Genomic DNA, 17,255 nt, shown 5'->3' on the forward strand with positions numbered 1-17,255 from the left:
GCAGTTTCAATGTGAAGGCCACCCAGTCACGTGGAATTATTGAAGGTAGTTGGCGAAAGACATAGCATTGTATAAACAGTTAACATTAAGGGTGCAAATTTTAGCAGATGAGAGATAGGGCAGGGTAGTGCAAAATCAAGAAAAATTGCAATTACTCTTCATTGTAGGCTGCAATTACCAAGTCCTGAACTTACTGGTTATAGTTACATTGTTGGTTAATTTCTTACTTTCAGACTAGACATGAAATGAATCCATTTTGAGAAAAAACACAGAATGATCTGAAAAGGAAGTCACTAAGCATGAGCAGCAACTTTCAACAGCTCCTTGTTTAAAATGTTTTAAAAATGATAATCATACATAGAAATCTTACAGTGCATCTGAAATACAGCATCTGATGAGATACACATACCATCCATGTAAAGTGAGCTACTTTCACTATAATGCAATCTTCAGAGCTCCAGACTGAAGTGCAATACAGGTTGCTGAGCTAGCAACACCTTGGAAAGAACATGGACAAGCTCCATCTCAGAAAAAAGAATAGGTGGGAGAACAGGTTAGACCTGGCATTAATGAGTTTCCAGTATTCACTGGACGAGAAAGTAACTGTGAGTCCACAGTCTATCACCAGGTACAAATCTGTGCTAGCATGAAGTCCTGTGGGGAAAGGGAGAGGAACCCATCTCAATACCATGGTTTCCACAAGAGAAGATATATTTCCCTCAGAGGTCAGAAAAGCTGTATAGATACAGGATTCCTGAATATAGTTGTGAAAAACATGTACACCTCCTCCTGACTGTTTTGATCACAACAGGTGTTTGCTGGGTTTGGGCATTTATTTCCAGAAGACCAGTCATTGCCATGAATCCCAAGCAAAGGAAGGCACCTTCAGCAGATGTGTTTGTTCATCTGTCTAAGCAGGGTAAGGCAGCCAACTCTTTCTCCTGGGGTTTCCTACCCAAGTCAGGCAGCCTAGTCCAAGGGCCAAGCTTTCTAAAAGGTCCTCTGCACTCACAGTTAGTACTTGCAGCATGATAGAGCCTTGGATCAGAGAAGCTCAGAATAGTGTCTCCTCCAAAGCCCTTACAAATACACCAAACATGGGAGCCAATAACAAGGTTTGGAGAAACTAAATGGTACTGTAGGCATAAACAGAAATGTTTCACAGTTTAAGGGTGCCAAATATTAGAAGCAACAATTACTGCAAAACTTATTCGAACTGGTAGTGTGGACATTCATCCACTTTTCCCATTGTCCAAATATAAACTGTGGATTAGAGCAGAACATCTAACTATAAAGTGTGCTGTAAATTTTTCAAAGTCTTAAATGTCTTGTATGTGGAGTATGTAAAACCATTCTACTAGAAAAAACCAAACCCCCACCTCCAAACGCCATTAAAACCTCATCTCCAAACTCTTTCTGACTTTCATAAGTAACAGTTCAAACAAGCCACTGCAATTCAACAGCAATGCAGCCTCCAGGAACCCACAACATACTGTTTGCACATGAAACACTTGCTTTCATGTCACATATGGCACGACCACCACGAGCATAACAGCCTAACTTGCCAACACTGCTACCTACAAGCCCTTTTAACTCTGCAGCAACTTAGATTTGACAGTAGTAGGAGCAATAGCTAAACCGTAGCATCCTGGTGGCACAGATATATCTTTGTTGATGCTTCATGTAAGTTGTGGGTATATGGGAAAAGGAGAGGGGCAGGAAGAATTAATTTAAGCACAACATTAAAATGAATGTTCTATCGATATAATTGGTTATTTTTCAGTAGTAGGTAGCACAGTGTGGAAAATGCCCTTGGATTTTTTGAGGCAAACGTATCAACAAAGTACTTTTTGCTAAACTGCTATTTAATCTGCTCTTACTTTTCAAGGTTAGTACCCCCCCTGAAGTTAAAAGAAGTGCCTGTCAGCTCAAGTTTCACGATTTCAATCCACACAGGAAGTTTTTGATTTATCTTCCACACTTGGACTTTAAGAAATTTCCATGCTTAGACATTAAGAAACTCCAAAATTACATTCTGCTATAAAAAGCTAATTACGGAGAGGTGCTGGAGGTTTTTCTTTTTCCTTTTTAAATATACATTTAATTCTGGAGTCAAGCCTTGGCATGGACAGTAATTTCAGCAACAAGTTCAAGGACACAGAACAGAAATGGCCATAACCTATCATTGATACATAAACTGAGGTGGGAAAATAAGCAGCTTCCCAAATAGCTACTATGCCTATGAGCCTTAAGTAGCAGGATTACAAAATTCTAGTCACTGAAAGATTACCTTCCTAAGAAAGAAGCTTACAAAAGAAAATCTCAGGTAGTTCAATATTAGTTTATTAAATCAGCAATTTTTATCACCACTTTCTAAAAATGATTACAAAGCATATTAAAATATATTACAGTATCTGCAAGGAATTTATTGTGTAATAAAAGTGCAACAAAATGAACTTACAGCTTTGTTTGCCTAGTTGGACAAACAGAAGCACACTGCACAGATCAAGCCTTCCCTCAAAAATTAGAGTGCCTTTGAAGTGAAAACACAGTATTTAACAAAAATATTAGAAAAGATGAGCATGTGAAGTAGAAAAAGTTCACATTCATTCTCTCAGTGCTAAGTTACACATACCCATCAAACCATACACTTCAAACTCTGCTTGAATTCCAACAATATAAAGAGCCACCAAAGTGAGTGCATGTTGTGAAGGGAAGGAAGTGAGAAGAAGAAAAAGAGGGCACATTTCAAGTACTGGGGATGAACGATATTGTTGAAAGTCAGGGACCGGATATTGCTGCTTTGAGACCAGGTTCCATACAAATCCACACCATCCCCAACTAACAACTGGGACCTCACCCTGACCTAAAAATCTTTGTAAACTCACCATTTTCAAGCTGTCACAGCTTTAAAAGGCTCTTGCTGTCCTGTAGTGTGGTTATGAGCTGTAGCCCCACATTTTCTGTTCCAATCTACAACAAAATTCTAATTAATTTCTGTGGGAACAGAACTAGGGTTGGGAATTAAAACTGTGTTGCGGAATAGTTGGAGAAGAGGTAAAAGCAGTCGTCTCTGGTTTATGGCAGCAGACTACACCAGTGGGCACTGATTTCACAGGATGAATTATTGACAGTTTTGAATGGTCTCACAGCAAACAATCAAAATCCTAGGCACAAAACGGCCAATAAATCCAACACCTTGGTCTTTCTTCAGCAGAGATTAGCAACATCAAACTGAACACCAAAGGTTACCTCATACTGCTGTTCCCAATAACTACTTAAGAGAACAATTTCATGAGAGAAGGTAATCCTGCTCACTTTTCACGCTCCTAACACATGGACTCACTAACTCCACAGAACATGATCCAAACTGTTGTGTGTGGCTGATTTAACTGAATGGGCTTGCAGGATCTGACAAGCCAGAGCGCCAATAAGGCAAATGGAGCAGATCCACAGGTATGCGAGGAGGTAGTGAGAAAAGAGATCCCTTCCCCTGAGCAACAGCAACCTACTATATCAGTTTAGCTGTGCAAGAAACTGCTGTTTAAAGTCCACATGAAATGTACTTTATTCCTATCAGCTAGGTATGGTGCTAGTGCACTGCACCACATATCTAGAAATACATTTATGCATGTAGCTCTGCATGCCGATCCTGAAACACTTCTACTCCTCCAGATAAACAGAGGAAATACACCTCTACTCCTATACATGCTTTGTGCATTCCCCTTCCAAATTTTACAGGAAAAAAGCAAAACATTTCAATCCCATCTAGACAAAATATTTTAACTTATCAAAATGATGCATTTCAATTTGTCTCCCCTAAGCCCAAGTTAGTCTCCATGACAGTGTGCTGAAGAAACGACTGTGTTCTCCATTTTACTACTTATAAAGCTGGAAAAATAAAATCACTGAGAAACTATCCTGCTCCTCTCACTGAAGGAGGGTATTTCTACTGGCATGGGATCACATGGCTCCAATGCATTTGGAGCATCACCCCTGGAAGCTACGCACAGTTGGAACTCAAACATGGGTCCACCCCTGGAACCCTGTGCTGCTGGAGAGCAACGTAAGGCAGACAGAATCAGAAGATCAGCAACTTCCCAGATCCTCTCAGCTTTGCCCACACTACAGTAGTCACAATACACAAGCTTGCTTTCTCCTGGTGTCTTTCCTTACTAAGCTAGTCAGGTTGGTCATTAGTGTATGAATTTGTTACTGACTGCAGACACTACACACAAACAAGCATACATTGCAACTTCTGCAGCCTGTTTTGTTTTTTTTTTTTTAACAACTCCTGCAATGTCTATAGACTACTTTTTGTTCAATCAAAAATAAATTGCATGGAAAATCAGTTACTCTGCAAATCTACAGTCACACGGGTAGACTCACGGTCAAGTTTCACAGCTCTACTAAAGTGCTCAGAGATGCACTAAGGCTAATTTGGCTCCTAATTTAGGTCTAACAGAAATAAGTTAGTATGCTTGAATGATAAGAGAAAAATTTAAGAATTAAAAAAAGCAAGCAAGTCAAGTCCTCAAGAACAATTTAACTATGCCAGGATATCCTTGATACAGGCCCGGAAGCCTGGCAAGGTAAAGGTGTTCTTCTGTCATTACTTAAAATAGCTTCATTGTTTTCCACTGGTAGAGCCCTGGCAAACTTAATAGTAATTTCACATCAGAATAGAACAGATGCAGAAAGATAAGAGTCCGGAAAGATCTGAAGTATTAAACTTGACTGACAACCTACAAATATACGACTTGAAAAAAGAAGCTGAGGCTCTTAGGTCACCTACAAATCTGAACATGTAAGTGTGACTAAAATCTTAACTGGGAGACAATACCCAAACTACTTCCCTCCTCACTCCTACTGCAAGGATGCTAAAACACTTTTTGGCTTGCTCCATCTCAGAAGGCACTACTGCTACCACTTACTGAGACTCAAAGAAAAAGTGCTCAGAACTACAGTACCTTTGATGTGTAGGGTATTTCATACTACAAATGGAATACAAGTCAATTCCTGCTCACATGCATAGAGCAAAACTGACTACCAAGTTTGATGTTAGAAAAGAACTTGCCCTCCCTGAAAGACTCAAGTTCACAGGGCCAAAAATTTGTGTTCTTTTAAGGTACTGATAAAAATCAGTTGTAAGCAGCTGACATGTTCAACTTCATGTTGTTAGAAAAATGAATGTTTATTAAGCATCCATTCCTTTCACAGATTGTTTTCAATAAAGGAATAATATCTGGAGGGACCAGTATATCACTTATTACAGTCAATGTAAAGATTCCTGTTAGCCTCCCCATCTTTCAAATCTGCCACCATAGGAATCGAATCTCTCTTTTGTGGTTGTCAGCTACACGTTGGCAAAAGAAAGAGTTGAAAACTTCTCTTAAATATTATATATAAAAAATATACAGAGATAACTGTATAATTACCTGTAAATAGAAATGAAATACCAATGAAAATTTCCCAAGACAATTTGATGTGCTTTGAAGAGGCTTTGAGCAATGCACCTTTTCTAAACAGAAAGTGAGGCTTGATTTCAATGGAAATGTGATTTTTTTTTTTTTTTTAGCTTACGAAAACATTCTGCTGTCACTTTGAACAATTCAGGAATTTGGCTGCAGAGCAGCTAAACTGAAACTTCAAAAGAAACTCCAAATCCAAGGAACAAAGGAGATTCAGTTCTTCTAATAACAATACCGAGTATATAGTGCTGTACAAAACTGAAGAAGCAGTTCTTCAGATAACAAGACACAATGATGACAGACTGCAAGAATCATTTTAATATTTTGTAGTTCTAGCTATAATCAGCAAAGTTTTAAGACAAGTCTGCTCATATTCTGAGCACTTAAAAGACTCTCCCCATTAATCTTCTCTCTTTTTCTAGCCCCCTATTAAATAATAAAAAGAACAAAAATAAAGTTTCCTTTTATATCGGCCTTTTAAACTATAGAGATGCTGACATTCACTTAATGCCTAAAGTATGTTTTTAGCATAGAAAGTGTTCCTTGCACAGGCAGGTGAATGTAACATTTAGAGCTTCCTTGCACTATTTAAAATAGTTTGGAGAAACTTATGGTTGATAAGTACTTAGGTTTAGTGAAGGTCAGTGATTTTTATACATTGTCTTTTCTGCTTTATGGTTGTAAAGGCAGCAAAGACAGAAGCAGGACTACAAAAACATTTTCACCTTACAATAGATCTATACAAGGCACTTGTGATAAGCATGTCTGAGTGAAGGTCAGCAGGGACAGCTACACGAATGTTTCCCCTGCTACCATGCTTCTAATTTCAGTAACTTGCGTGAAATGTGCTGTGAGGTTTAAGGATCTAAGCCTAATTTCAAATTTTGGTGGTTTCAACACGTTTGTTGAAAGATTTCCAAAATCCTCATTCTTCTCCTTGTATTTTTCACTCTGCTGTCTGGAAAGGTTTCCTGTGAGATGGTGGCACCAGGTGGGAAGGTAGCGTGCCAGGCAGTTCATACCCATCCAGTTTAATCTTGATGAGATGTTTTGCTAATGCAAACTCCTCATCATCCAACATCCCATCACCATCACAGTCCGAAAGTTTCCAGATCTTCCCCAAGACACTGTTGGGTAGTTTAGAAGTCACCATCTCCTTCTTTGCACTAATCCCAGATATTTTGCCATTGATTGGTGACAGAGTGTAGAAAATCTCATCATAAGCAGGTTTATCTTTGGCAACAACCCATTCGTCTTCATCAGCTCCTTCCTTAGCACCTTCTCCATACCCATGGCCAAAAGGTCCTGCCATGGTGCCATCAAATGCTCCACCTTGTACAATCTCTGTGGGCATATTGCTCTCTTCCTGTCTGATCAGGGTCATCAGGGAGGCAATTTTGTTGGCCAGCATGTTATCCACAGCTTCAATTAGCTTTGGTTTCAAAGAATGAAATTTAGTGAAGTCACAAGTCTCCAACAGCTCCTGTCAATGACAAAGGTTTCAGTGACAGTAGTTAGAAACATTTCCAATACATTGAATAGGTTAAAGAATGAGCTTCAAATTAAAATAATCTGTTATCTTTTGAAGCAGTTTCCATAACTGAAACTCCTCTTGAAGGAGAAGCAAAGCTGACACATATGTACCATACACCCAATATATTGATCAAACACATTAAGACAATTTTGCAACAGTGTATGAGCTTGTGTATTAAATTACATTTATGATACAATTTTCAAAATGGCAATGCATAAAAACATGGCAGTTGATGAATATTACCCAACAACTTTCCATTTGGTGATCTTCTTCCAAACATCAAAGCAAACATGCAAGTAGGTCCTGCTAGCACTTATGCAAGTGTTTAAAGTTAAAAATAAAGCCAAGCGTTTGCAGGACTGATCTGATTTTATAGATTAAACTTCTTGTTTGTGGTTAGGTCATGAAGAAATGTCCTTTACCAATAAAGAAAAACTGAGTTGGGATAACAGCAGCAGCATTTTTATAGAAGTGCTGCCAGAACTCATGAAGTCATATGGTCCCTGCCAAGTTTTCATCTTGTACATAAACTCCTACTAACCTCAGTGAGATGTTTAACTAGGTAATATATGCTATTCCAACACAAGCCCAAGCATGTTTTACACAAGAGTGTTGGAAAATTAAAAATCCTTTAGGCAATCATTAAATTATTTCTACATGCAAAATGCTAGCTGGGAAAAGAGTTAGTGGAAACTGTTAAAAAAAAAAAAACCCAAACAATCCCTCCCAAAACCCCTCTCAAAATGGTGTTAAACTGCTGTAACCAATCATACCTGTCACCTCAGGGAGATGATCCCATACATATCAGAACTATAATGATATGAACCCAAGAAACCTGAAGCACAGGCAAGTGGCTTTGCCCATGCACACAGAACTTTGGATTTCTTAGAGGAAAATCGCCAACCAACAACCATCACACTGTTCAGGTGACATTTATAGACAATCACATGATTTACAGCAACTGATCAGTATAAATTTATGATACGCAATAAATCTTAGAAAGCAAAGGTCAAACCTGCTATCTGTTTTGGCACAATTTTGTTTTCTCACAATTTTGCTCTTCATTACAGAAGTGACTGATCTCTCACGTATAGATTTGCTGCCACCTGCTGCTGAGGCTTAGTGACATGCACTATTAGTTTGATAAAGTTCCATTCAAATCTTGTTTCAGTATTCAAACTGACAAGTGATCACCTCTCATTCTCTCATTTCACATCACCAACAAAAGTGGCAAGGGAAGAAAGAGTCAACTTTTTCCAAACAACCCCCTTTTAAAGCCTAACTCATGAAACCCTTCCAACAATCCGGTCTGTGAAAACCTAGCTGAAATAGATCTTGTGCTTCATCTAAAATTTACTGTCTCATGCCAATAATTGATTCCCAAGTTAAATATTTTAGTTCATAAAAGAAACTTGTGCATCTCTATAGATAGGTTAATCAGCCAGTCATCACTCTATGATTAGCAGTGTAAGTGTACCACATAAATTGTCAGAATGATACACAAGTGTCAATCTGGACAATATTCTCCCATCATACTCATGACTAGCCCACGGTCAGACCAAACTGCAGGCTCCTGATCTCATGTTCTTCAGCTTCCAAGCTGAATTATCTTCTAATTCAAAGGCCATTTAAGAAACCTATGATCTGAGATCCAAAAGTTGCAAATTGAGGCTTGAGGAATAAATTGAAAAGCGTTCCTAACACAATATTAGCTGTTCTTCCCTATGATACTCTAAACAACTCACCTCAAATCAGAGGACAAATAAAAAGGTGAGAAAGTGACAGAAAGTTGATAGTAAGATTGCATAAAGTTCAAAAGAGGAACAAGAGACAAAAGGTATTTAAAAATTAACAATAAGAGTATTGTCGTGGTTTAACGCCAGCCGGCAACTAAGCACCACGCAGCCACTCACACCATCTCCCCCAGTGGGATGGGGGAGAGAATTGAAAAAAACCCTTGTGGGTTGAAATAAAGACAATTTAATGGGACAGAAAGGAAGGAAAAACAATGATAATAATAATAATATCACAATACTACTACTAAAAGAATTAGAATATACAAAACAAGTAATGCACAAGGCAGTTGCTCACCACTCGCCAACCGATGCCCAGTTAATTCCTGAGCAGCAATCCACTCCTCCCAACCAACTCCCCCCGGTTTATATACTGGGCATGACGTCATATGGTATGGAATATTCCTTTGACCAGTTTGGGTCAGCTGTCCTGGCTGCGTCCCCTCCCAGCTTCTTGTGCCCCTCCAGCCTTCTGGCTGGCTGGGCATGAGAAGCTGAAAAATCCTTGACTTGGTATAAGCACTACTTAGCAACAACTAAAAACATTGGTGTGTTATCAACATTATTTTCCTACTAGATCCAAAACACAGCACTATACCAGCTACTGGGAAGAAAATTAACTCTATCCCACCCGAAACCAGGACAAGTATAAATTAGAGAACTTCTATCTCTCTTCTTCATAGAATACAAGCTCAAAAGGACAGGAAAAAAATGAAAGGCACCTTTCTCAGAAGAGATAGGTTTTAAGTTGGACTTTTCAGATAACACATTGCCTTTATTACTCACTGGCAAACAGTATCACTAAGAGCAAGAACAGAGTAGGGTAAAAACGAGTAATATGTGACTAAGGATATCTTCACCTACACAAGTATATGATAGCATTACAAAAGCGATATAAATACCCACATTTAGGACACAAAACAAAAACCAGCTTAACCCGTAAGTGTCCACTGCCATTTTATTTGCACAAAACATTTCGTACTACCTGCCATGAGGAACCAAATATTGACTAAAAGGACAGGTCTGATTCCTTGTGGCAATTTCTATAGTCCTCTATCAGTGGATGCACACTAAGCAAGTTACCAATTTTTTTTGTTCTGCACTGCTTCCAAGTCATGCTAACCCCATAACAGACACTTGATTGATTGTCACTTCAGCTGCTCTTTTGCTGAAGACCCTAAACTATAATGCTGAGATACTCTGTCCTACCTTTTCCAATTTGGCAATGCTGTTCGAAAGTTAGTATTATTACAGTGGAACTGTAATCTAGCATCTTACTTGCATTTTCTTGACTTCAGGGAAGTCCCCTGCTGAGATATGGTATTCCCTTTGCAGCTGGATGTAGATCTCTGGTAATCTGCTGATCAGTTCCTTCTTCTTGTTCTCTTTTCCAAATACAGACGGCATTTCTTTTTTCAGATAGCTGATGATATAAGCATGAACCTAAGAAGAAGCAAAACTGAAATCAGGAGTACTGTTTATCTACACTTAACATTAGTGTTCTTCACCCAGGTCATAAAAAGAAACAGAAATAATATGTTTCCCTAAGTCAGCTCAAGGATAAGATATTATCAATGATTGTTTCTGGAACTTCATATTTACAAGAGCAGTAATCAAATAGCTTTTGCTGCTTTCAACATTCCTTTGAGGGGCAGAGAGAAAGCAAACACATTTAAAAGAAATACAGATGCATGCTTGCAGTTTAAGAAGCAACATGGTACAGCATTCTATCAGTACCAGCAGTGAGAAAAAAAGCAAGGCCCCAAAACGACGTCCTGACACTACACACATGGATCATACACAGAGTGCCAGCCATACTCGTCCATCTGTCTCAGTGGTAGAGGTTTGTAACTCCACTTCCCTCGTCAATTATTGTGGGAAGCAATGGGATAAGGCCTGAAGTAGACCAAGTATGCTAAGTGGCAGGGCTATCTAATTGACGCGACACTGCATTCCTACCTATGTACTCCCAGAAAAGTGAGTACCTACAGTGTATATTTATGCAGCCACCAGAGGATGACAGAGCAGTCAGTATACTATAAGAACAGCATGCCATGGCTGCATTGTGAAGCCTTAGGAAGAAAAGTAGAGCCTTTGCAGCATATAAGGAAAGACATTAATTTAGGATGACAAGTCCTAAAACACATTGATACTTGCAGAGTATCCCATCTGCCGTGATCAAGATAATCCAGCACTGCCATCAAAACATCCATCCTGCCCATGCACCCTCCTTCTGCCCTTACCCTGAACCATTCATCTCTTCACCTTTACCACCCTCCCACCACCTTTCACCACCAAAAGGATCTGCTTGGCCACACAGCGAGTGATCTGGTCCAGCACAGAAACGATGGTTGCACTTAACTGAGGTGAGTTCACTTATCCAGTTCATTGTGTGGACACCAACACGTGTTCTGCACACGAGAGGAAAGTGCAAGGGCAGCCTTCTTTTAGAAGCAATGCGTATCTATCACAATGTGACAGAATCAAATTGCTTTCCTAAGCTCTGACCCGGCCAGGACCACTGAAGTCAAATGACCTCCACAACAGGATAAATCTTTACAGAACTCAGGTCCTCCTTCATCAAAAAAGGATGCAGCTGTTCCCAAAACAGAAGTTACTTACAATTTTCACATACACAGAAAAAAAACATTAAAAAATAAGAATGTCTATCAAACCATTGTGCAGTAAAAAGCCAAAATTTTGAAGACTGGGGGAAGACAGACTACCACAAAAAAGCATCAGTAGAAAAAAAGTGATTACATAGATGTGGTGTAAGTATAATACTTAATACCTACCAAAACATGACAAAATGTGCCTTATAGTATTCTGTACAAACGTTACACAATCTGTACAGGGGAAGTGCTCTCCCATTGCTTTCCTTACTTACTTAGGAGGCTTACTGGAAACTGGAAAAAAAAAATCTCTTTGTTTTTAAAGAAAAATGGTGTAACCAGTTTTTATTTGCACATCTTAAGATCACAGCTTTCACACAACATCACTTCCTCATATCTAAAAAGAGTGCACGCATTTTAATTGCAGATAAATTTAAATTTCTACAGAGGAGAAAAAAAAATAAGCAGCATAGACACGCAGGGTTTCTGCATAAACCCATGAAATTTTCTCATAGGATAGATATGAGTATTTCTCCAGAATGAAAGAACTGATTCAAAAGGGATATTTCTAAGAGAGTTTATAAATAATTGTAAGTAATTTTATGGATCTTATGTTTAAAATAATACTTCTAGCAAAACCGGAAAAGTATGTTTATAGTTCACAAGCACTAACAGCTTCACATGTGTATGCTAAGTGGTCTAAGGTCTGCCAGTATGCACATGTGTTTCTTGTAGATAAGAACAGTTCCCATCTTCAAAATGGGATAGTGAGTCACAGGACTTTAAAAAAAAAAAAAAGAAAAAGCCTAATGCCCAAATTTGACAGCAAGTTAACAGTTTTCTTTTGGTTACTGTACATGTTTTTGAAGAGATTAAGAACAGAGTGCATAGAAATAGGACAAAAAAATACCATGCAATGTTGTAAAAAATTATTTTTGAGTGTCAGTACTTTAAGTTCAGTCTGGAAGATAGAAAGACACTGGAAAGATTACATTGCTGCTTTCCTGCAGATAAACAGTTTATTCCCCTTCCACAGCTGTCTAATTAGCATGCCCTATGAGCACTGTATTTTGTATTCACCTTTATCCATTTTTATACTACATATAAACACCTAAAGACAATCCGACACTCTTCCACTTCCAAAACAATCGTAACAAAAGAAAGCAAAAAGCTGCCAACAACATCCACAAAACAGACTGAGATCATAGCAACTTTTAACACAACATCAGGAATGTGATTTTAAATGGAATTTTCAAAGAAGCAACTGCTACAGGGTGCCCTAAAGCTCAGGCCACAAAAAAACTTTAAGTGTATCATTATATTCAGAGAATTAATTAAGCCAACATAGAAAGTGGTACACATCCCCCCACGACTATTCTTATATCAAAGTAAGTGCAAATGCTCTTCAATTTTGCGTAGCAGTCCACATAAAAACGTGTTCCAAGACAACTGCATTAACTCACATTCTGTTTGATAACTGCATAGGAAATTAGAATTTCTGTCTGGTACCACCAGCTTTCTCCCCAAGTATTTCTGAGGTTATTTTCCTTCTTTTTCAATTTTCCAAATGACAAATAATGATTCTTGAATCACTAATTTTCATTTTGTTCTTGAGCTTTTCAAAACAACAAGAAGCTTGGCAGTGCTTTTAACTATTATTCTAACAGCAGCTGCAGTGCTACAATAAAAGAAACTCACTGCAGAATCAGAGAGACAGGCAAAGAAGTATTTCAGACTGCAACCAAAGCTTATTCTAGTCAGGCTGTGAGAAGAAAGGACAGATGAAGCCAGCATTGTTAAGCAGGGAGTCTGAAGATTATTTGTAAAACCTTCTGGTTATATTTTACACTAGTTAATTAAAATTTGGTGATAAATCAAAGCTTTAAAGTGACAATTCAAAGCTTTAAAGTGGCATCCACTCATTCATCAAAGATAACTAGAGACCTATCAAAAAAATTAAACAGGTTTTCAACAGTCAGCTGTAGACAGTCACAGCGTTGCCACACACAGCCTGCTCACGCACACTAGTTAGTGACTCTAAGTTGCACACAATGCATGTATTCCTCCAGAGCCGAAAACAAGGGAAACGGTGACAGGGGCTACCTACAGTGGGGCACATAACTCATGTTCCTGGATAACGAGACATGGGTTTTTCTGGATATGATGACACAAAGTCTGTATCACCCAAGTGTCTCTGTGACTGGGACTGAAGAAGATACAATGTGAAAAGCTCAAGATCTAATGCACAAGCACCTCTCCAATTCATCAGTATCTGTGCTTCACCAAGATTGAGGCTTTTAATCAGTCTTGTATTCCAGGGTACAACATAAATGCATTTAGTCAAGGTGTTTTTCCACAGCAGCTGATCGACAGTACGCATTAAGGCATTAATATGCAAAAAAAGCATATGGAAGGTTGCATGTGAATAGTTTTGGTTGTGCTTTTTTACCCCTCTCTTTTTTTTTTTAAGTGCTCTCTGTATATCACCTATTGTTAAAAAAAAAGTGGTTTATCTCCAAAAAGTAACATTAAGATTACCTCGCTGCACAGTGTAAAAAAAATTTACTCCCCCTACCAAGCAAACAATAGCTTTAATGGCCTAAAACACATCAAATCCCTTCTCTAAAGTTAGGGATGCATCCCAGTACAAGTCTCAATTTCCTCCTACTTGCTTCTATATCCTGAGTGGCTACCTCTTCCTTGAAAAACTGACAATTCAGTCCATTTGTTGAAAAACACACAGTTTGTAGGTAGAGGAAGATTGGGAAGGGTGAAAAAGGACACACTGAAAGAGACAGAAGAGACTGCTCATTCAATTAATCTAGGTTTTTTATCTTCTCTTACCTTTGCAAGTCTTGCCCTCTTAATGAGATCATTGAGTTTCCGCACAGCAGCCTTCTGCGGGAGACTCTGGATATCCTTGAAAAGATCCTGTGCCTCAGCTTCAAAGAGTCTTCGATTCTCTGTGTTTCGGAGAGGATGGGCCCAGAAGGAGCCAATGTAGACCCGCAGCACCTCTGGAGTGTTGATCACCTTGCCCAGGGACCACATGAGTGCACCGTAGACCCTCATCAGCTGCTGTGTGTCCACTTGGTCAGCCTTATTAAGCACCACTCGAATCTTGTCATCCTGGCCCCGGAATGACTTAATAGCCTCTGAAAACTCATCAGATATATCCAGCTTATGGGCATCAAAAAGGAGGATGATGCGGTCGACCCTCTCAGCAAACCACTGGAGGACCTGGCAGAAGTCATAGCCTGAAGGAAGAAGACACTATTACAGTCCTACCATTCAGAAAAGTGAGTCTCAGAGAAGGAAGGGCTGGGAACAGGGAACAAGGGGATCACAGCATCTACCTGGGGGAAAAGAGGAGATGGACCTGAGAGATGGACTCACCTGGAGGAGAGTGTCTGTGGACAATGAGGCCAGGACAACTGTATTCTACATTTCCTTAGACCGGTCTCACTATGACCGCCTTTTGTTTTTATCACTGCCCTTCCCTCAACCTTGCCATCCATCTCTTATGTCACTATCTTTTGTGCTGCTGTGAGTTACCGTCTCACACCCACGTTTGCCTCTTCCCAGGAGTTCTGGCTCCAGCAGAGCACCCAAGCTAAGCAGGTCTGCAGGGCTCTTATCACAAGCTCTTTTCATCACTGTTAACACTGCCCACTTTCATAGCACTGCCTATCTGTACTAACAAGGAAAACAGTGCAGGTGCAGCACTCCAGCCTAAGTCAGCAACCAAAAACATTTGGATTTTAAAACCATTTCCAAATTCATCTCTCCTTGCATTGCAACACTTGCTGTTATTTCTGCCACAGCAGACTCAGAGATACAATTTCCAAGTAGCGTGCCTGCATTGCTGATGGCTTTGGGGACATGACAGGTTACAGAACACAAGCAGTGATCTTTCTGATCATCTGAAACAAACTTTTTGATGTTCTAAAGGAAAGCCTATTTGTAGCACCTGTCTGAACGCTTTTGTAAGTGCAGCTGGTACCTAATCCACACAACAAACAGCATTCAGGAACTCCTTATTCAGAAGTGACACATTTTCCTTATTCAGAAGTGACACATTTAATCCACAGAGAGTCACCACTAGTGATGTGGCATTGGGCTTGGTGTGGATGTGACTCATCTTGTTTAAGTAAGGTATACTTTGCTCCCAGCAAGGTATGAGCTGGGAGCCAACATTGCACCCCTCCTCTTCCTCTCAGAAAGAAATCAGAGCTAAAAGAGGGAGCAGTCAAAATACAAGGACTGGTGTAAAGTAACCCAAACAGAATCAAGTTTTGCTCCCAGCAGCATATATTTAAATGCCAACAGCAAAGAAAGCTCAGTTACCACCAGTGAACCCTCCAGGGTGTCTTTGATCATTTCTCAGCTGTGCAAGGTAAGCCTTTAAACCTCCAAACCCCCAGCAAAGAAAACCCACATGAACCAATTCTCCAAACACTTCATACACCTGGCCCAGATACAAGCAAAAGACTCTTCACCACTCATTCTCCCTAGCATCTTTTAAACAGTATAAATAAAAGGGTATAGGGACTTTGTGAAGTTGCTTAGCTTTTCTTAAAACAACGCTGGTTCAGTCAAGTCATTATTCATTATACCTTCAAGTTGTTGGTTTTTAACAGGGAACCCAAAAGCAAATCAGCTTTTTTTGCTTTCCAGTAGAACCTGACTAGGGCCAACATCAAGAAAAGCAGACATACATGAAAGCAATAGGAAAAAACAGTAAACTCCAGATTTGTCACAGAGCATACTTGTGCATGTTTAGCAACACAGGAAAGAACTCAGTATTAAATCTTTTGTTTAAAAATTATAAATAGCATATGAAATGAAATCCAGAAATTCTAGTTAATAGTAAGACAATGTCCCCAGCTACCTGTCTTCCCTGCTCCTCCACCCTCCCAAAAAAGAGATCATAAAACTTCACTAAAAATCCAGCACAGACAGCAAACTGAAAGGAGAGGACTATGTTAAAAAGGTGTTATTACGATCCAAAAGGATGCAGGTCAGACTCATTAACTGGCTATACAAAAAAAGCCAACATAATCTTTCCCATTAAAAGGATTACTTTGTAAGGAATGCAAAATCCAGCCCCTTTCTAGATAAAGCTGCTCTGGTACTTTCATAGGTTCTTTCCTGTGACCAGTTCCTGAAGGGCTGAATACAAGATGAAAGGTGGAGGCAAGGAGGAAAGCTGCACAAAACAGCTGGAAGAGAACTCTTCTCACTTTACACTAACAATCTAATCAAAACCAGTATGAATAATTTATCTTTATAAAAATTTAGCAGGAAAGAAAGGGAGAAGCGAGATCTCCTATGTCACTTGCATGTCACAACATAGTTGCAACAGTGCACAGATCTGATCTATGCAATAACCTGTTCTGATTTCACTCATGTAGAAATATGCTTGAAACGAACTACATAAAACTGTAAAATGAAGCAAGTTAAATTCTATTAAGTTTTCCACAAATGAATATGTAAGAAGGTGACTTAAGGCTGGTTAAATATATAAATTCCCACCACACATTTGATGCATTTTGAACTGTAAAAACAATTGTACAGTCAACAAGTGTATGTTAACTAGCAATAAATTTATTTTAAATATGAATTAAATATTAATGAAGCATTTGCTTTGAGAAAGAAAAGTCTGCTTGTTGAAAAGGGGTAAGAAAAGACCTCAAAATAAAAAATCTGAAAAAATCTATTCATTTTAATGAAAATTTGTCATTAGAAGTGAACCTATTTTATATACAGATTCAGTGGTTACACATTAGAGTGTATCTGAACTAGAGAGAAGTGATATATGGTTAAACATTTCAGCACTGATGCA

At 39.0% G+C, this 17,255-nt stretch overlaps 1 protein-coding gene across 1 annotated transcript in view; it reads right to left on the reverse strand.

Annotated features, from left to right (window-relative positions):
- Positions 1-2,322: 2,322 nt before the first annotated feature.
- EHD4 (EH domain containing 4) overlaps positions 2,323-17,255 on the reverse strand; it is a 34,795-nt gene continuing 19,862 nt past the window's right edge. Inside the window, exons 4-6 of the mRNA XM_050896989.1 lie at positions 14,255-14,667; positions 10,077-10,241; positions 2,323-6,954 (exon numbers count right to left, since the gene is read on the reverse strand). Coding sequence (XP_050752946.1) covers positions 6,418-6,954; positions 10,077-10,241; positions 14,255-14,667 — 1,115 coding nt within the window. The 3' untranslated portion in view covers positions 2,323-6,417. The remainder of the gene's footprint in view (positions 6,955-10,076; positions 10,242-14,254; positions 14,668-17,255) is intronic.

The sequence above is a fragment of the Gymnogyps californianus genome, chromosome 5 (genome assembly GCF_018139145.2).
Source record: "Gymnogyps californianus isolate 813 chromosome 5, ASM1813914v2, whole genome shotgun sequence".
Taxonomy (NCBI): domain Eukaryota; kingdom Metazoa; phylum Chordata; class Aves; order Accipitriformes; family Cathartidae; genus Gymnogyps; species Gymnogyps californianus.